The sequence below is a fragment of the Schistocerca cancellata genome, chromosome 4 (genome assembly GCF_023864275.1).
Source record: "Schistocerca cancellata isolate TAMUIC-IGC-003103 chromosome 4, iqSchCanc2.1, whole genome shotgun sequence".
In the NCBI taxonomy this organism is placed as follows: Eukaryota; Metazoa; Arthropoda; class Insecta; order Orthoptera; family Acrididae; genus Schistocerca; species Schistocerca cancellata.
The window spans coordinates 460,062,385-460,080,869 of record NC_064629.1 but is presented as its reverse complement, the minus strand read 5'-3'; the positions used below and the strand labels follow the sequence as shown (position 1 = coordinate 460,080,869).

Sequence of the window (18,485 nt, the reverse complement as noted above, 5' to 3'; positions counted from 1 at the left end):
TAAAGGGTGGGGGGTAAAGGGTGGGGGGGTAAAGGGTGGGGGGGTAAAGGGTGGGGGGGTAAAGGGTGGGGGGGTAAAGGGTGGGGGGTAAAGGGTGGGGGGTAAAGGGTGGGGGGGGTAAAGGGTGGGGGGGTAAAGGGTGGGGGGGGTAAAGGGTGGGGGGGTAAAGGGTGGGGGGGTAAAGGGTGGGGGGGTAAAGGGTGGGGGGGTAAAGGGTGGGGGGGTAAAGGGTGGGGGGGTAAAGGGTGGGGGGGTAAAGGGTGGGGGGGGTAAAGGGTGGGGGGGTAAAGGGTGGGGGGGTAAAGGGTGGGGGGGTAAAGGGTGGGGGGGTAAAGGGTGGGGGGGTAAAGGGTGGGGGGGTAAAGGGTGGGGGGGTAAAGGGTGGGGGGGTAAAGGGTGGGGGGGTAAAGGGTGGGGGGGTAAAGGGTGGGGGGGTAAAGGGAGGGGGGGTAAAGGGAGGGGGGGTAAAGGGAGGGGGGGTAAAGGGAGGGGGGGTAAAGGGAGGGTAAAGGGGGCGGTAAGGGGAGGGTGGTAAGGGGTGGGGGGGTAAAGTGGAGGGGGGGTAAAGGGGTGGTAAGGAGGGGGGGTAAGGGGGGGGGTAAAGGGGGGGGTAAAGGTGGGGTAAGTGGGGGGGAAAGGGGGGGAAAGGGGAAAGAAGAGAGGTCTCAAATGCCACAGCGGTGAAAAGGGTAAAGAGAAGAGGTAAGGACAAAGGAATGACAAAGGAAGTACAAAGGAAGGAAGAAGACATACAAGCAAAGAAGGCGAAGAATGTGTTACATTTACGAGCATCCGTCTCCGGACGTAGGCACGAACCATACTCCCAGATGGGGGGAAAGTGAAGGAAAGAGCCAGAGGTGAGGAGGGGTGAAGATGGGGAAGGATGCGGAAAGGGAAGGAAGGTATGCCACTTTAGCTCTGGGTCCCGTGCTCGCTACGCACGTATCCACAAAAGAGTTGTGGACCCCCTGGTGGTTGCCACCAGCTTGTGTCTATCCTGCAGTACAGGTGTCGTCGATGTGTTCATCCGTAAGACCTCTCAGTGCTCTGCCACTGCACTGATGTCTAGTGCAAATTGGCATGTGCCCATTTGAGTCTTAGTTGTTGTCATGGTACTGACATTTGCGTATGCATGGGTCATCAGCTGCAGTGGTTTATTGTTTAGAGTCTTTGGTGCACTGTGTGTTCAGACATTTTTACTCTGGCCAGCATTAAAGATTGGTGTTAGTTCCACCAGTTTGCTACCTGTCCTGTTTTACTTATCTGCCCAGCCTACAACTTATGATACCTCTAACGAGGGGTGGCTGCCCAACCCCACAACATCTGGACATGATTTCACCTTTGTTTTGCCCCATGTTGAAGACCCAACAGCAGTCCTGCAACACACAACAAGTTTGCAGTTTCTGACATTCTTTAGCTGTCATTACTTCCAGGTGATGCTATCACCTAGGATGGGTTTATATCTATAGTAAGTCAGTGGTCATACTTTTCTTCTGGCTGATCAGTATTTTATTGACAGCAGTGGTGCAGAATGGTCTATTTTACTGGACTCCATAGTAAAAATGTTGCCATGAAGGCTATTTTAAGTAACTGATGTGAAGACAAATTTGTAGTAAATTATTTATTAGCAACTCTTGGCAGTTTAAATATGAATTTTTTTTCAATTATCATTTGTGCCAATTTCTCTGTGCAATGAACTGCATAACCATTACCCAGCAGGTGCTACAAATAGACAATGTATCACTTCAGTGTGGTTTAAATTTGATACCAGTTTCTTCCATATACTGATCAACTTCTGCTGATTTGGATCTTCATAGTCAGGTACAAATTGAAATTTTGAAAGTGATATTTTTAGGAAGGTTGTAGATTAACAAAGTGCCAGACTGGAAAAAACCAACATAAGGACACTGTACAATCCAACTTGTCAGTGGCAGATCATCTTTTAGATTTAACATTAACAGAAGCTCCAGATCAAAGAACTAATATTTGTAATAAAGTAAATATTTTTATTCCTTAGTGTTACCTAGTCATAAAAAAAATTTAAATCCTCCTTTTAACACAATGTATCTGGATTACTTAACCTATCTTATAACCTTACCTGTAATGAAACTGCTGATTCTTCACGTTTCAGATGCTCATTTGGGCCTTGATGTGACCAAACAGAGCTACTATCTTGTGAAAGAATGGGTGATGAGCTAACACGTCTCATTGTTTCCATACCAGGGCTTGGAGTAAGTGATTGCAAACTACCTGTTGTCATAATTTTTGTTGCAATCTCTCTTATTGCCAGTGGATTATTTAGGTCAATCATAACATGATGGAGTTGGCTCAACACTTCTCTCACAACTTTCCCCAACCCTTGGTTTAATTCTGGCAATGATGAACAACCGGCCTCATGAAGTGATTCCTGCATAAAATATTCGAACTATAGGTAATTGTGTATTAGACCTATGTTAGCTTAAATTTCTTTAAGTATTTTTTCATATATTTTATCAGTATGGAATTAACTATTTAAGTTTATTGCAGAGAAACATGAACCAAAACGCTAAAATTCTATGTTTTTAACATTATGACAACTTTTGATTTAGTCAGAATTATCCAGATATTCCTGTAAATGTCTTCAAGTCTGTGTAGTGATGCAGAACATTAGTAAAAATATTTTTACACCTAACTTTCTAAATAACAATCTCTTAATAAAAAAAAAAATGATTCTGGTACACAAATTTCGTTTAATATTTAAAAAACTATTTCTCAAAATTTAAAATAAACAACAAATTACTTTAGAATACTGTACAGTTTAATTCCTTAAACTGCACAGAAAATGTTATCCACTTACCTACTCAGATTCTATAGCAACCACCTGAGCCACAGCTACTTTGACATGAATATAATCAGTTCACAATTTGTTACAGAATAGAAGTAGTACCATAAAGACCATGAACCTAGATTTGAAGCACTTTGTTTCATCACTCACTTTTCAGTCATGTATATATACCCACTACAATGATAACCTAAAGATTGGTGCACATTTCACTGCAATGTTACTGAAGTGTTAAGTTGCAGGTATATCAATGAACAACTGAGTGAATGAATCCATATCACCTAAGTTCCACAAAGAAGGATGCACAGAGATTAACAATTGTGAGATGTTTCAGCAAGCTACACAGCTGGCTGGTACCACAGATCTCAGCTGAAGAGATTCCTTTTCAATTTATCATCCAGAAAACTCTTAGACGATGGAGTATTGAAAATAAATTAAACAATATATGCAGTTCTGCAACTAAATGCCAAGACTCTTTCTGCAGTGGAAGGAGGATTACATTCCTGCATCATAACTTTATACTTTCCATAAAAGTTTACTATGTATGGCCGGCCAGAGTGACCGTGCGGCTCTAGGCACTACAGTCTGGAGCCGAGCAACTGCTACAGTCGCAGGTTCGAATCCTGCCTCAGGCATGGATGTGTGTGATGTCCTTAGGTTAGTTAGGTTTAATTAGTTCTAAGTTCTAGGTGACTGATGACCTCAGAAGTTAAGTAACATTGTGCTCAGAGCCATTTGAACCTTTTACTATGTATGCACATCACAAAAAATGTTAAGATTCGTGGTATTAGGCAATTTTGTGGTAATGAATTCACTTTCGATAGAGTTCAACACCAAACTGCATAGTTTTATTGCAGTTAATGATATTTTCTCTGCAAGCAACAAGCTTATGTCACCAACTAGTGTAGTTGACAATTCTTACATTCTGTTTCATCCTTCACAATAAAATTTGTTGCCTGCCAATATTTCATCATATGCTTGTATTATGGGAAGAAACACTGACCAAGAGCAGAAACATACTGTGTTAAACTAAAGCTCTCAGTCAAATTATTTTTCTGTTAACTGACACTAGAGACTACCACCACGACCTCCTCCTCCTCCTCCTCCTCCTCCTCCTCCTCCTCCAATTTATAGTGTGTGTTGAAGATGTGTTTTCTGCAGTATCATCTGATCTCATCCAAGGTGGTTTTTTTATACAATAATAATTTATTCCACCTCATCTTCACGAAGTTCATACAGTGCTGACAACGTATCTCAAAACTTTCTTCTCATTTTGATGAAGTTACAGGCAATCTAACAAAATTAGAAACTTTTAAGTACACTTTTGAGGGATGCCCATCATAAAGCACTTTCATTCTTTAATCACTGTTTCTACTATTTTAGACAGAATAGTCATGATTGTTGGGTCTATAGTTTTCTGGATCTCCTTTAAATGCAGACATTACATTGCATTGCATTGCATTGTTTGAAAGGTTTTGGGTATACTACTTCCTTCATTACTAAATGTAATCAAAAGTGGCTGGGTTTAAAAGATCTAGCAGTGTTTCATCATTGTTGCTGATATGCTGCCCAGACTAGTTTTTATTTTTTAATGCGCCAATTATTTTTGGAACTTCATCTGTATCAAGTAGATATAAACTTTCAGCTCTTACAGCTTTCCATGCTATATGGTACTGTTTTGTTTCAGATTACTATAGTGCTGATTGAAACTTAGTTGGCTTATTTCTTTCCTCTCCCTTGTCAATATTTTTATGTTAAGGCATGCAACATTTGTGTACAGTAAATTGAGGCTGTTTTATGATGTCAGAAGTGGTTTGTATTCCAAGTTTTCGGTGGCTAGCCTTCGTCTTAGTGTGTGCTTCCTTCTTGCACATGTAAGCCAACTGACTGGCCTGTCTAGTATCTTTCTGGCAATTTTCATAGAGCACAATCCGTTCTTGTGGCTTTATTTCCTTGGTGCTCTTTTTTGCTGACCATTAATAATTCTGTAGACCTTAGGACTAGCTAAATCTATGTAGATGTCCTAATTTCCATTTCCTTTCTACACTGTCTTCTATACATATATCCCACTTTTCTGCTTTTAACAAAATTTCTAGTCTACTCCAGTTTTTGAGTGAGGTTTTGAGTTCATCATCATCTCACAAATTGATCGTCTAAAATAGCCTGCAACCACAGTAGTCAGAATCTTAACTTTATGTCTGTGGGTATATATGACAGATTGTTGTCTTAATGTGTGTAACATTTCTGTGCATCTTAGATTTTATTGCTGAAATAAGACTGAAGACATAATATTTGATAAAATTTGTGTAGCCACTTTTTTTCCATTCACTTATTACAAAGTAATTTCTTGATGACTATGCAGTAGTACATCAACTTCCAGTAAAAGTCTTTCAGTACTTTATTTTGGTAATTCTTTTGTTCCTTTTAGAAGACTTTTCCCTGCAAACTTTATTTATACTACTGTCAATTAAAAAATCTGAGATCTGATCTGTTGAGTGTAGTTCTCTACAGTCAAAAATTATTTCTGCTTCCACACTTAGGTTGAGTTCTAAAATAGTATACTATGTTTTTGAATGCCATTAAATTGAAAATTTTTAATCCATTCCACTTTAAACCTTGCTATCATGAAAATATTTTGTGGATTAGCAGCTAACAGTTGTACATGTGATTTTAAGTGAATATTGGACTTTCAATGAAGTACTGTTGAATTTAATTATTCTGAATATTTCTTCATTTGTTTTACTGCCATTTACCTACCTCTGGGTAGGAAAACAATTTTGTCTTTATGAGAAGGCTTCCTCTTCCCAATGCTTGTTTCCATGGCTACAGGGGAGGATTAGCCACGTAGTAAAAGTTAATAAAAGCTACAGATCCCACACATTAGCCCCCAATATGGGTTATGTATTAAATTGGGTGTGTACCTACCATCCATTGGAGTGTGTCCAAATCTACAATGGATAGTAACAATTTTAGCTCATTTCTTAAAGTGAGCTCCAGTCACACCATACATCATGTCTCTTAAGTTGAAAACACTGAAAATCTTAAATGGTAACTCCATAATGTTTGAGGTAGTTTTAATAACCTTTGTTGTGACAATTCCTACATCATGTACATGATTTACAGGAGGATAATAAAATGAAATCAGTTACAATGTGGTCCTATTTATTACCAGGAAGAACTATTCAGTTACACTGTTTTTCTCCTAGGTCTAGTACTTGCAAGTCAGTCATTCCTTCTACATTTCTTACAGTATTTCTGATACTAACCATCTAGAGTGAACATTGCTTTCTTGTTGGTGCACTATTTTTGCACAATGTGCTGTTTCACAGTTCCTGCATTTCGTTCCATTTCTTTGCCAGTTGCTGTGGAATAATAGAACGCAGTTCTGTACTACTGTAACATTCTTTTTCTTCGATTTTGTTAAAAGCCTCTATACATTTTTCCACTTATGTCTGAATGGCAGACTGCTTTAGAAAGCATTGGAAAACTACTTCAAAAATTCTGACTGAAAAGATTGTCTGACACTGTCCTCAGTTCTAGTGGATGTTACAAAGGCACTTTGTTGTTTTTACCACTATCAAGCATATTTTGGATGATATATTATAGCATAGATTAAAAAGTAATGTTGTAATTATGCTGACAGACTAGTTTCAAAGATGGATTAGTTGTAGACAGAGATAATTACTATCACCTAGATTGACTGGTTGGTTTTTCAGTCCTGTGACCTAGGATGGCAGAAATCATGAGAGGAACAACACGAACAGTCCAGTCAAAGGGAAGGGATAATATGCAAACAAGGAGGAAAATGGGGAGAGCAGAGGCACCCCAGGAACACAACATGCAGTGAGGCACCAACACCACCACTGACCCATCCCAACACATACACCATACCACTATGGTACAACAGGGCCAACACCAAGCAAAGAAGACAGAAACGGAAATGAAACTGCACAACAGACCTGACAAAATGTAGAGAAAAGATGGGGAGAACCTGGAAGGTGTGGAGCCAAGATCCGAGCCTCCATAACCCACACCTACTCAAACTGAGTGACTCCAATTCCAGGACTTAAACCTGAGAGGAAAAATCTCTTTCACAAAGGAAACTTAAGAAAGATGTAACTATACAAGGGTTGCCTGCTAACAGCTGAGACTAGGAGAGTGAGAGGGCATAATTAGTGCAAAGGGCTGTAAGGTGGGGACAGTCCAGCAAAATATGGATCACCATGAGGGGAGCCCTAGAACTACAAAGGGAAAGGAGTGGCACATTGTGAAGTAAGAAATGAAGGGTCAACCTAGTATGACCAACACAAAGACAGCAGACACACACACACACACACACACACACACACACACACACACACACACACACACACATTCTTCCCACACTTACATGAATGGACTGGGTGAAGCCCTTACAACTATTCTGCCTGAAGTGCAAATGCAACTGATCTACTTTAGTTTGAAGTTGCCAGACATGTGGAGAAACACCATAATAGAATTTATGTCAAACTACTGTACTCTTCAAAGTATTGTCTTTTCTTAGTTTAATGTTATGGCTAATTTTATGTCAGTTGCTATCGGATACAAATTGCTTTTTGACTGAGTCTTCCTGTAACCTTTGACTATATATAGGACACGAACTGGAAAATATTTAACCTTGAGAACTAACAGAACTTTGTCCTTGTTTAATAAATGACCGACATGTATCGTAAAGAAACCCTTCTCAAGACTTGTCTTAGGGATGTGATGTGTTTCTGCTTTTCTATTAGGGAACTGTTGAGTAGAATATAAACATAGGCTTCCACAACCAGTCACAGTCAGTAACATTTTTCTGGGTTTGTGAACGCATTTTCAATGTGTAAAACTACCGACGTTTCGGCCACTGTTACAAGTGACCTTCATCGTGTTTTTGTTTACTGCTTTTGGTGTCATCAGGCCGCTAAAATTAGGGCTACTTAAACCTAACTAACCTAAGGACATGACACATCCATGCCAGAGGCAGGATTCGAACCTGCGACCGTAGCAGCAGCGTGGTTGCTTACAGAAGCGCCTAGAACCGCTCGGCCACAGCGGCCTTGTTTACTGCTGAATGAGAAAAAAATTCTTATATACCTTCAGACGTGGCTGTTATCTAACAGATAGGCTATTGAGGATGAAGGGGAGGAATGTTATAAGTTCTTTATTGGTGTTATTTCTTTTCATTGGTTAAAACCAAACATTTTGACTGGTGTTTGCATTACTGCTTATGATTGGTGGAAATCCGCGAGTGGAAATCCAGGCGGCAGTTGTTGCGTTGTTTTCCTGCTTTCTAGAGCCGGCTGAGGTGCGCCAGTGCTCTATGTACCTGCGACTGCAACGTTCTCCCCCGCGCTTGCTTCACATGAAACGTCGTCCGCAACGCTGTTATTGCTGGCAGTCAACACGTATGAAGTCTTGTGCCAGTCTTCTCTGTTCATGTTGGCGGGTCGCTTCGCTATTCCTATTGCCTCTCTAGTCTTCCTCCTGAAAGTAATAGGCTGTTTCGCCAGTACACGAGCTTCGCCAAAATCTGTTTGCCGCACTCATTGTGGTGTTCTGCCACCGCTGACTGTGTTGTCTTAGGCGGATATATCTTTCGTGTTCAGATATCCGTGTGCAGATGTGTCGCCCCATCTCTCCTACATACACTAATCCACATTAGCACCTGATTTCGTGAACTCCGTCAGCATGTAGTTTGTTAACTGTGTCTTTCTTTGTGCAAAGAACACCCTGAATGTCACAACAGTGACCGAAACGACGGTAGTTTTAGATACTGACAATGCGGACACAAACCCAAAAAAAATTATTAACTGCTGAGTAGAATGTTATTTTCTTCCAGCACCAAGTATAATAATAATAATTTGCAGTCACTAAATTGAGCAAGGTGCTTTTATTTCCACGAATTTTTAATGACTGAACTGCAGGTTACATACTTGCTCGACGTCAGGGTGCACAAATAAACAACTCTATTTTCTGCATACTTTAGTGACATTTAGCTTTGTTCCAATTTTAAAAATTTCGATACGTCAGCGCCATTTAGTATGCATATACTTATCACCTAAAAACAGACGAAACGTGAAGTAGCTAGTGACTACGTTTTTCTGCAAACTCTTCAAAATTTATGTTACATAGTTCTTCGAAAATAAATATCGCAATAACTATGACAAATATCGCAAAAAAAAATCACTTCATCCTCACGCTGTGATATGAAACATATGCATAAATCAACTTTTTGTGCCAGTTTCCTCAGAATCGAATGAGAAGTATTTTATTGTGAAGAAAGTAAAAAACCAGAAGGGGTTTTTAATTTTTTTTAAAGAACTACTGGGAACTCCCGGAGTTTATGTAGCTTTGCTTTGTTATTGTACATTAATTTCTACATAAAGAAATTCGGAAAATCATTTTTCTCGTGTACTGCCATCGGCCGCTCCGTGGGAACCGCTTCCTGTGTGGCGTCCATTGCGTTGAAAGCCGTCTACAGCCCCTCCGGCACGAACCGTGACGCCTGCCGCCTGCCGCTTTCTGTCTGGCCACGCCTTGAGGTCTGTTCTCACTACACAGTAAAGCGGCACGTGACAATGACAAGCCTTTCCCGCTATGACGCGGGAGTTCTCGGAATTTGCGTTTCCACCGGAAGCGGCAGAAGCTAGTGGCAGCCAATGGTGGAACGCCATTGAGATATGGGTGGGGACCCACTGAAATGCGCGATGCTTTTGACTAACTGTACCATGAATTACACGAAAGAAAGTTAGATGAAGATTTTCTACTACTACTACTACTACTACTACTACTACTACTATATTTTCTTTACGAAAAATTTTTTCACGTGTTTCATTACCGATGTTTCCTTATTTCTGATTTGCTGAATTATGTTGCGTGATTACTCCCTATCTCTGTTTTGAAAATCGATCGCCCCCAGAACAGAAACTTGCCTGATGCTTAACAGCTTTCACTAGGGAGATTATCAGTATCTAAATGCAGTTTACTATGATACTGTATTACCTTTTATACATTAGGCATTTATTTATAACTTAAAATGTCTAACACTTGATCCTCCTTATTTGGTGTATTAAGGTCACGTATTTTAACCACAGTGAGTTAGATAAACAATCCATGAAGTACTACCACAATACTCTACTCCATCTCTAATCTGTCTTTAACATTATCCTAGCCAAGACAGAGAGATCATAAAGCCAACACCCACCCAACTTGGTGGCACAATGCAATGTGCCTACCAACATCACCAGTAACAGACTGCAGAATCTACGGTAAGATAAAAGAAATTAAATAGGTGAGAGAAAAATTTAAAGTGTCTTTAGAAAGTAATTCGGTAGCAGAGACAGGAAGAGGAAACAGAAGATGGACTGAGAGGAAGGAATGAAAGGGTAAGCCACCTGGTAGAATTTTGTAAAGAGCATAATTTAACCATCACCAACACTTTCCTTAAGAATTATGAAGGAAAGATGCACAGGAAGAGGGGGGGGGGGGGGGGGAGAAAACTAGTTAAGCTTTGTTTCAAAACAGTTATTGCTACAGTTCGAGTGTTGCCTCAGCAGATACCTATGATTAATCAAACATTCGAGGTTTTTCCGTAAGGCTAAAGAAGCAGGCAAGTAAACTTTCCAGGGGAAAGAAGCAGACAATTCAACCGAGACCAATTCAACCGCCACCATGGTGGGTTGATCTCCACGTCTGGATAAAAGAGACCATAATTAGGGTGCTTTGGGGTGCAGCAAATGCACAGCATGTAAGATATCAGCTGTTGTTGGCGCAAAACTTGGAGTGGTGGAATCCCCACCTCTGCGAGAAGGCTGATCACGGACCTAGTCCAGAAGGAACTAGTCGCAAATCTTACCCCACACTGGTGACGCAAAAACCATAGACAGTACTCCTGTAGTCTAAACGAGACTGGACCACCACTTTGTACAATCACAAGAGAATAGAGCGGTCTGCACCCCAGGTGGTATTGCACAGACATCTAAGAACACTGAGATGTAACCAGCATGTCCTCTTCATCTGGCGAAGAGGAGGGGGCCATGTCAAACAGGCATCAAAGACTAGACCCAAGAAGCGATGTGTGTGTACCACTTCGAGGGATTGGCCATCAAGGAACAGGTCTAGATGGGGATGGACTGTATGGCAACAGCAGAAATGCACGACACACAACTTGGCCACCGAAAACAAAGCCATGGGAGAGAGCCCAAGGTTGCGCTGAGTAGATTGCCTCCCTGTGCATTCTGCAGCGCCCGTGATGGAGGAAGCGACGTAGATACAAAAATCCTCAGCATACAAAGAGGACACTGTCAGCGCAGCAGTAGCCACCAGTCCATTAATGGCAACATGAAAGAGAGGGACTCAGCACGGAACCTTGTGGAACCCCATTTTCTTGACGATGGGAAGAGCTCTAGGAGGGACCACTTTTGCCCCAGAAAGAGCGATAAGACAGGAAGTTACGGACAAAAATGGGCAGAGCGCCACGAAGGCTCCATTCGTGAAGGGTTATGAGGATGTGGTTGCGTCAGGTGGTGTCTTAGGCTTCATGCAGGTCAAAGAAGACTGCAATGAGGTGTTGCAGATGGGCAAAAGCCGACCAGATAGACTCCAAGTGGACCAAGTTATCCACCATAGAGTGGTCACAGTGAAAACCACCTTCAGTAGATGAGAAAAGGCTGTGGGATTCGAGGATCCAAAACAGCCGCCAACTCACCAGGCATTTAAGGAGCTTGCAGAGGGTGTTGGTAACGCTAATTGGACGGTAGCTATCCAACTGAAGAGGTGGCTTCCCAGGCTTCAACACCGGAATAACAATGCTTTCCTGCCACTGAGTAGGAAATACCCCTCACTCCACAGGTGGTTTGAAAAGGGTCAGTATACGAGAGTGGCCAGCCACCTATAAGTGTTGGAGCATTTGCTTATGTATCCAATGTGGTCCAGGAGCCATGTCAGGACAAAGGATGAGGGAGAGAGCGTTGACGAATTCCTACTCGCTAAATGGGTCACTACAAGGCTCCAAGCAGCGAAAAACGAAAGACAAAGGCAGTTGTTCCAAGCACTCTTTCAGGAGGAGGAACATGAGTGGATACTCAGTAAATGCAGAGGCTTGGGCGAAGTGTTGAGTGAAATGCTCTGCGACAAAGTCTGGATGAGTAAGGACAACACCATGCACAGAAATTCCAGCAACGCCAGTGGGAGGATGATGGCCAAAAATTCGCCTGAGTTTCGTCCAGACTTGTGAAGAGGGGGTGAGCGGTCCTATGGAAGCCACATATCATTCTCAGCAAATCCATTTCTGAAATTTGATTAGATAACAGGCGCAGGCACGGAATTGTTTAAAGACCAGAATGGTGGTTAGGGCAAGTGATGTGGGTGGCCTGTCAGGTGGGAGGTGAAGATTACAGATTGTGATTGGAGTGGCCAGATGGACCCTGACAGCAATTGCTTCCAGAGTGGTATGGAGGGGAACCCATTTACTAGCGGATCAAGGTGCAAACACCACCAGAAGCCCACAAGGGGCCAATTCAGTTTTGACAAAGTGTGGAACCCACAAAGGGGTGGGCGAGTAAGAATGGACAAAATGGGTTTCCTGAAGAGCAACGCAAGCAGCAGAGTAGGAGGAAAGAAGGGGCTGCAATTCAATTCATGGATGTGACGCAAATAGTCATTACAATTCCGCTGGAGGATTCTCAAGCTGGAGTCCAAATGGGAAGCGAGCAGATTGGAGCTGGTCACGCCACCCAGTCGCCATCCGTTACCAATAAGGATGGAGTAATGTACATATAGGTGGGGTCAGACTGTTGGTTCATTGGCTGGAGGAGGGGAAGGCAGCACCTCAGGGGGTTACCAGAGGGCCTTGTCCTTGTGTTTCTGCTGCTTCTCTTGTGAAGGAAGAAGGGCAGATTGCAATGGGGCTGGGCACAGATATACACCTGGCAATCTTGGCACCCTCCAGCCGCAGATCACCTGGCCATTGTGGAGCTGTAGATCGCCTTTCAGGGGGGTGCCAGGAAGAGGAGTCCCAGGAGGGAGCTCCAGCACTGGCAGCTGCCGAGGAAGGGGAGCGCTTCTCCAGCAGGTGAGGGAGAGCAGTACCTGAAGGGGCAGGTATGGGTACTGATGGGGAGGAGGAGTTGGAGAGTGAGGGTGAGGTGGAAGGTGTGGGGAAAATGGGACAGGGCTGCGAGGAGGAAGGGGTAGGAGGGGGAATGGACGTAACTGAAGCAAAAGTAGAAGTTATAGGCACGGGATAGAGCTGGTCATACTTTCAGCAAGCCTCAGTGTAGGTAAGTCGATCTAAGGTCTTGTATTCTTGAATCCGTCATTCTTTCACATACACCGGGCATGCTGGCGAGCATGGACAGTGCTGTGCATTACAATTTACACACTGGTGGGGGAGCACAGGCACTCCCCTCATGAAGGGGGAGCCCACAGTACCTGCAGAGGGGATCGATCATAGGTGCAGCAGGAAAATGTGTCCAAACCTTAAGCATTTAAAGCATCTCATCGTTGGTGGAATGTAAGGTTTTACTTCACACTGATACACAATCACTGTTATCTTCTCTGGGAGCGTATCCCCTTTGAAGGCCGGGATAAAGGTGCCTGTATCGTTGAGATTTTTTTAGGGCCTCTTTACACAACAGATAAATTGGACTTCTCGCCACTCAGGGGTTTGCACGGAGCTTCTCGTCAGTTTGGAGAAGATCCCGGTGGAAAATGATGCCCTGTACTGAGTTCAAGGATTGGTTGGGTGCCCCAGAGACTGGGATGTCACCGAGATGGTCACCAGCACGCAGGGCTTCATATTAGGTAGCAAAAGATATCTCTATGAGCAAAGAACTGGACCACATTTTACTCATGGATTCCAATTCGCCATACTTATTTTCAATAGTCTCCACGAACAACAAAGGCTTGGTCGTGGCAAAACTTTCGCCATCTGTCCTCGTACAAACCAGGTACTGAGGGAAAGGCTTCAAGCTGGCGAGCTTGACCCTCTTCCCAGGAGGTGGCCAGGGAGGGGAAGGCTGAAGGATCAGGAGGAGATTCATGTCTTCTGCCACTTAGAGAAGCCTACAGAATGCCAGGATGTTGAAGCTTTTGTCACTTCATGTGCAAGGCGTCCACCTCAGTACCACCCACTCTGACCAGGTGCTCACCCCATGGGCACCACCCAGCCACAGCAAGGGCCATCTGACATGGCAGCCCCTGCTGGGAGTTCTGATGCCCCAAAGTGGTGAGCATAGACTCCTTGGCATACATGAGGCGTTAACAGCTCTCAGGTACTAGCAGTGTGATCCCTGTGTTGTATTAGGTGGCTCAACGAAGTGGGTACTTAACAGCCCCACCACACAGACTTGCTAGCATGCTGGTGACCTGTCAGGAAGGGAGCCAGGGTGTTAGGGGAAAAGGGAGGGGGAGAGGAGCCTGTACCATGGAAATTAAGTTGGGTGTTCATCCCCACATGGCTCACACTGAATGGAAAACGTTGGAAATTGAGGTCAAACCCCAAGGGACCAAAAATGCCGAAAAAGAGAAGGAAAAAGGAAACTAAACAATAGTCAATACCAAAACAAAGCCGGGAGGATAGCCAGGTCGATATGAAGAAGTCCACCAAGAGGAAAAGGAGGGGGCAGGGAGAAAGCAAAGATAGGGAAGGAGATGAACAGGGACGGTAATGCAGTCTGGAAAAAGGGAAGGAGACTGCAATAGCTCGGGGACCCGTGAGCGCCCCGTTTCTGAACTGTGCGTTAGAGCATATTTATTCGTTACTGGAACGCAGGAAACTTATTTAACAGAAGGTGGGAAAATTTATTGGCCTAATATAATGGGCTGTAAAATGAAAGCTAGTGATGGGAAAGTACTGTAACATTATTTCAAAAGTAATCGCCATAACACAGCAGAAATGCCAAACCTTTTGGCTTACCTGGGCCACATTGGAAGAATATTTTTGGGCTGCACATAGTATACGTAACACAGACACTAATATATAGGGGGGAGAGAGAGAGAGAGAGAGAGAGAGAGAGAGAGAGAGAGAGAGAGAGAGAGAGAGAGAGAGAATAGGATGAATCAAAGAGTGGCATCGTGCAGGGGGCGTTTCAAATTGAAAATATTAAATTTATTGTAGTGTTAAATATACATGAACTGAATTATTCGAATTTTTTTTACCGATTGTGTGATAGATGATCACCTCTTGGGCCACTCTGACGCTTGCTTCAGGCCGCATGTGACCCGCGGGTTGGACACTGACTTAATACATTTATCCAACAGTGAGACAATATTGCCAGTGTCTTCATGGAAAAATGTTTTCAGCTGCCTACGGAAAAGTGATTGTACGCAAGTGTGCACCTCTACGTCTGAAGCAAATCATTGACCAAGAATGTCTTTCTTCAGAGCTCCAAAAATGGAAATCATATGGGGAGATATTGGGACTGTACAGACGAAGTGTAAGGGCTTCCCAGCAAAACTTCCACATGTTGCCAAGACTGTTTCGACTACACTGCAGAAGTTTCACTTGGCCGGCCGGAGTGGCCGAGCGGTTAAAGGCGCTACAGTCTGGAACCGCACGACCACGACGGTCGCAGGTTCGAATCCTGCCTCGGGCATGGATGTGTGTGATGTCCTTAGGTTAGTTAGGTTTAAGTAGTTCTAAGTTCTAGGGGACTTATGACCACAGCAGTTAAGTCCCATAGTGCTCAGAGCCATTTGAACCATTTTTTTCACTTGGATGCCCTCAAACATTCTCTATACATTCCGAATCCTCCCCATGTGATTTCCGTATTTTGGAAGCCTGAAGAAAGACATCTGTGGTCGTCTATTTGCTTCGGATGAAATAGTACATGCCTGGGTACAATCATCGTTCCGTAGTCAACCGCCAATATTTTTCCATGAGGACATTGACTCTTTTATCAGAGGAATATATATATACTTTTGAAATAATGAACAATTTACTTTTCTGTCTTGTGTTCAGTTGGCTGCCTCATACATAAGTATACACTCTTCTCTATAACTTTGCATCTGTGGGAACGTTCCTTATGAAGTTTTAGTTCCAGGGAAGTCAATATTTGAGCTTAGAGATGTGCTCTAGCATCCTACAACACTTATTAGCGATATTAATTTAATTCTGTATAACATATGTTGCCTTTTTGTGAAGGGGCATGACTTCACTAATCTTGAACAGTCAGAGAAAGATTCGGCCAACTGAGCTAGGAGGGTTGCTACCTGTACAGAGTTTCTATTAGATTTTATGTTTAACACTGTGTCAAGGCCTGGTAGCTTCCTCACTGAAATGTTTCAACTGGTTTTACAGTAGAGGGGGTTTCTTGTATCGATACATTTTGAACTTTGGCGGTAAAACACTGGGGCCTACATATAGGGTCTTTTGTTAGAAGACTTATTTGATACTGCATTTCCATGCCGCTCTACCCTGCCCAAGCCTCTTTCCCGAACAATACCTGCAACCAAAATCCATTTGAATCTGCTTACTATATTCATCCGTCTTCCTCTACCATTTCTGAACCCCAAAGTTCCCTCTAGTGCTAAACTGATTATCCTTTATGTCTCAGAAGGTGCCCTATCAACCGATTCCTCCTTTTAGTCGAGTTGTACTACAAATTTCTATCTTCCCCATTCTGTTCAGTATCTAAATTTTTCCCCAATCCAACGGAAAATATTCTATGACATCACATTCCCAAAATTATTACATTGTTTGAACTGCTATTAAAGATGTATTCCACAATGCTACACTCCAGACAAATATCTTCAGAGAAGACTAACAAAATTCTTTCCTTCGGATACGCTTTTCTTGCCACTGGCAGTCTACATTTTGCATCTTCTACTTTGGTTATCGGTTATTTTGCTGCTGAACAGCAAAGTTTACTTTTGGTGTCATTTTCTAATGAGTCCCTCAGCCCTAACGTTTAATTAATCTACATTCCATTACCAATGTTTAGCGTTTATGTTCATTTTATATCCTTTCACGACTCCGTCCATTCAGCTGAAGTGATCTTCGAAGTCGTTTTCTGTGTGGCTTTGTAATCATCGGCAAACAAGGCTTATTACTTCTCCCTGAAGTTTAAATTATTCACCAAATTTCTTCAGTTTCCTTTACTACTTGCATCGGGGATAGGCTACAATCCTTTGTCACTCTCTTATCTATCACTGATTCCTCGCCCCTTATTTCGGCTTAGGTCTTTCAACGTTTAGTTGAATTATTCCCGCAGTATCTTACCTCCCTTCATCTACTTCCTATATCAGTCCTATAATACCGCCTTTAAGTTCATTTCCCTTGTACAGCACTTTATGAGTTCCTTCGCCTTTTCGGCTTTCCATTTTCTTCTTAGCACTGGTTTTCCACATGAGTTCTTTACAGTCATACAGCTGCTAATTTTTCAATAGGCAGTATTTTTTCTCTCAGTTGTAGATGCTTCTGCAGCCTTTCATCTGCTTAGGCAATTTGCACTTCCTGTCAATATTTTTTTACACGTCTATTCCCTTTTGTCTGCTTCATTTACTACACATTTACATTTTCTGCTTTCATTGATTAAATTAAATATCTGTGTCATTCAAGGATTTCTACAACGCCTTTGATTCTTACATACCGGTATTTGATGTCTCAAAGTTACCAATTCATCTCTTATTTCCGGTCTAGACGAATGGATAGGTGAGAGAAGTAGTCTAGACTGTATTCATACATTTTTAAATGCATAGTTTAGTGTGTGTGCTTTTTCTTCCTCCCTATAATAGCGCTATTGTCTCTAATCCTCCCCTCCTACTTCATGCTCTCTAAAAGCATCCGTAGTCATAGGGAATAGAATTACTGTAGTGTCTGGGTTGTCTAGACTAGTTTAAGTGTTTTAGACTGTCCAAAGCTTTTTCAGCGTTTATGTATTCGTATTTTCCCAGTCGAAACTGCTCAGGTTGAGGTCTCCTACTGTCACCAAATACTCGGGCTATATCTGTTCAGCATCCTTAGTTACTCTTATCTGTGCTGAAAGGTGGCTGTCTAAGCCTACTTTCATTTCTTTTGTAGAAATTTGTATTTCAGACAGTGTGCTGCTCCGAAAGTTTATGTGGGTTTTACTCCGTTTCAAAAAGAATACGTATGTTCTGACAATATTTGTTGCGGATCATTAGCATCCTTTTCTCATCCACTCCATATCCCAAGATAAGCTGTGCAATTACAAATGTGTGGTTTTGTTCGGATCTGTCACTGAGGGAACACACTTGTTTTATCTGAATGTACTGCCAACCTTCCTAAGTTTTTCCAGAGAGGTCTAGCAAGGTGCGTGTTTTCGAGTCAAGGTGTTCCTGGTGATTTCTCTGAAACAGTGGATATGAGAACCACCCTCACTGCCTTTAGTAAAACGGGTAGTGTTCACAACCGCCGTTGGCTGGCCTTTTTCAGCAGATGTGAAAGTTTGACTCACTGAAAATCAAAGCGTCTCCCTCTCTTCCATCTCCAGGAGCCACTATCTACCCCATCCCCGTTAAAAGACACAGCGGGTCCCATGGCAACAGCCACTAACCAGTACCTCAGGATCCTCACTTTTGTGCCAGACGATGGTGTAAGCATGGTTATCTTCATAACATGTTTTGGTACTTCTGTTTCGATTAGTAAGGATATATACACGTTTTCGTTAGCAACTGCTTCACT

At 42.7% G+C, this 18,485-nt stretch overlaps 1 protein-coding gene across 1 annotated transcript in view; it reads right to left on the bottom strand.

Annotated features, from left to right (window-relative positions):
• Positions 1-18,485, bottom strand: part of LOC126184256 (uncharacterized) — a 72,275-nt gene that overhangs the window by 34,962 nt on the left and 18,828 nt on the right. The window contains exon 2 of the mRNA XM_049926624.1: positions 2,099-2,407. Coding sequence (XP_049782581.1) covers positions 2,099-2,407 — 309 coding nt within the window. The remainder of the gene's footprint in view (positions 1-2,098; positions 2,408-18,485) is intronic.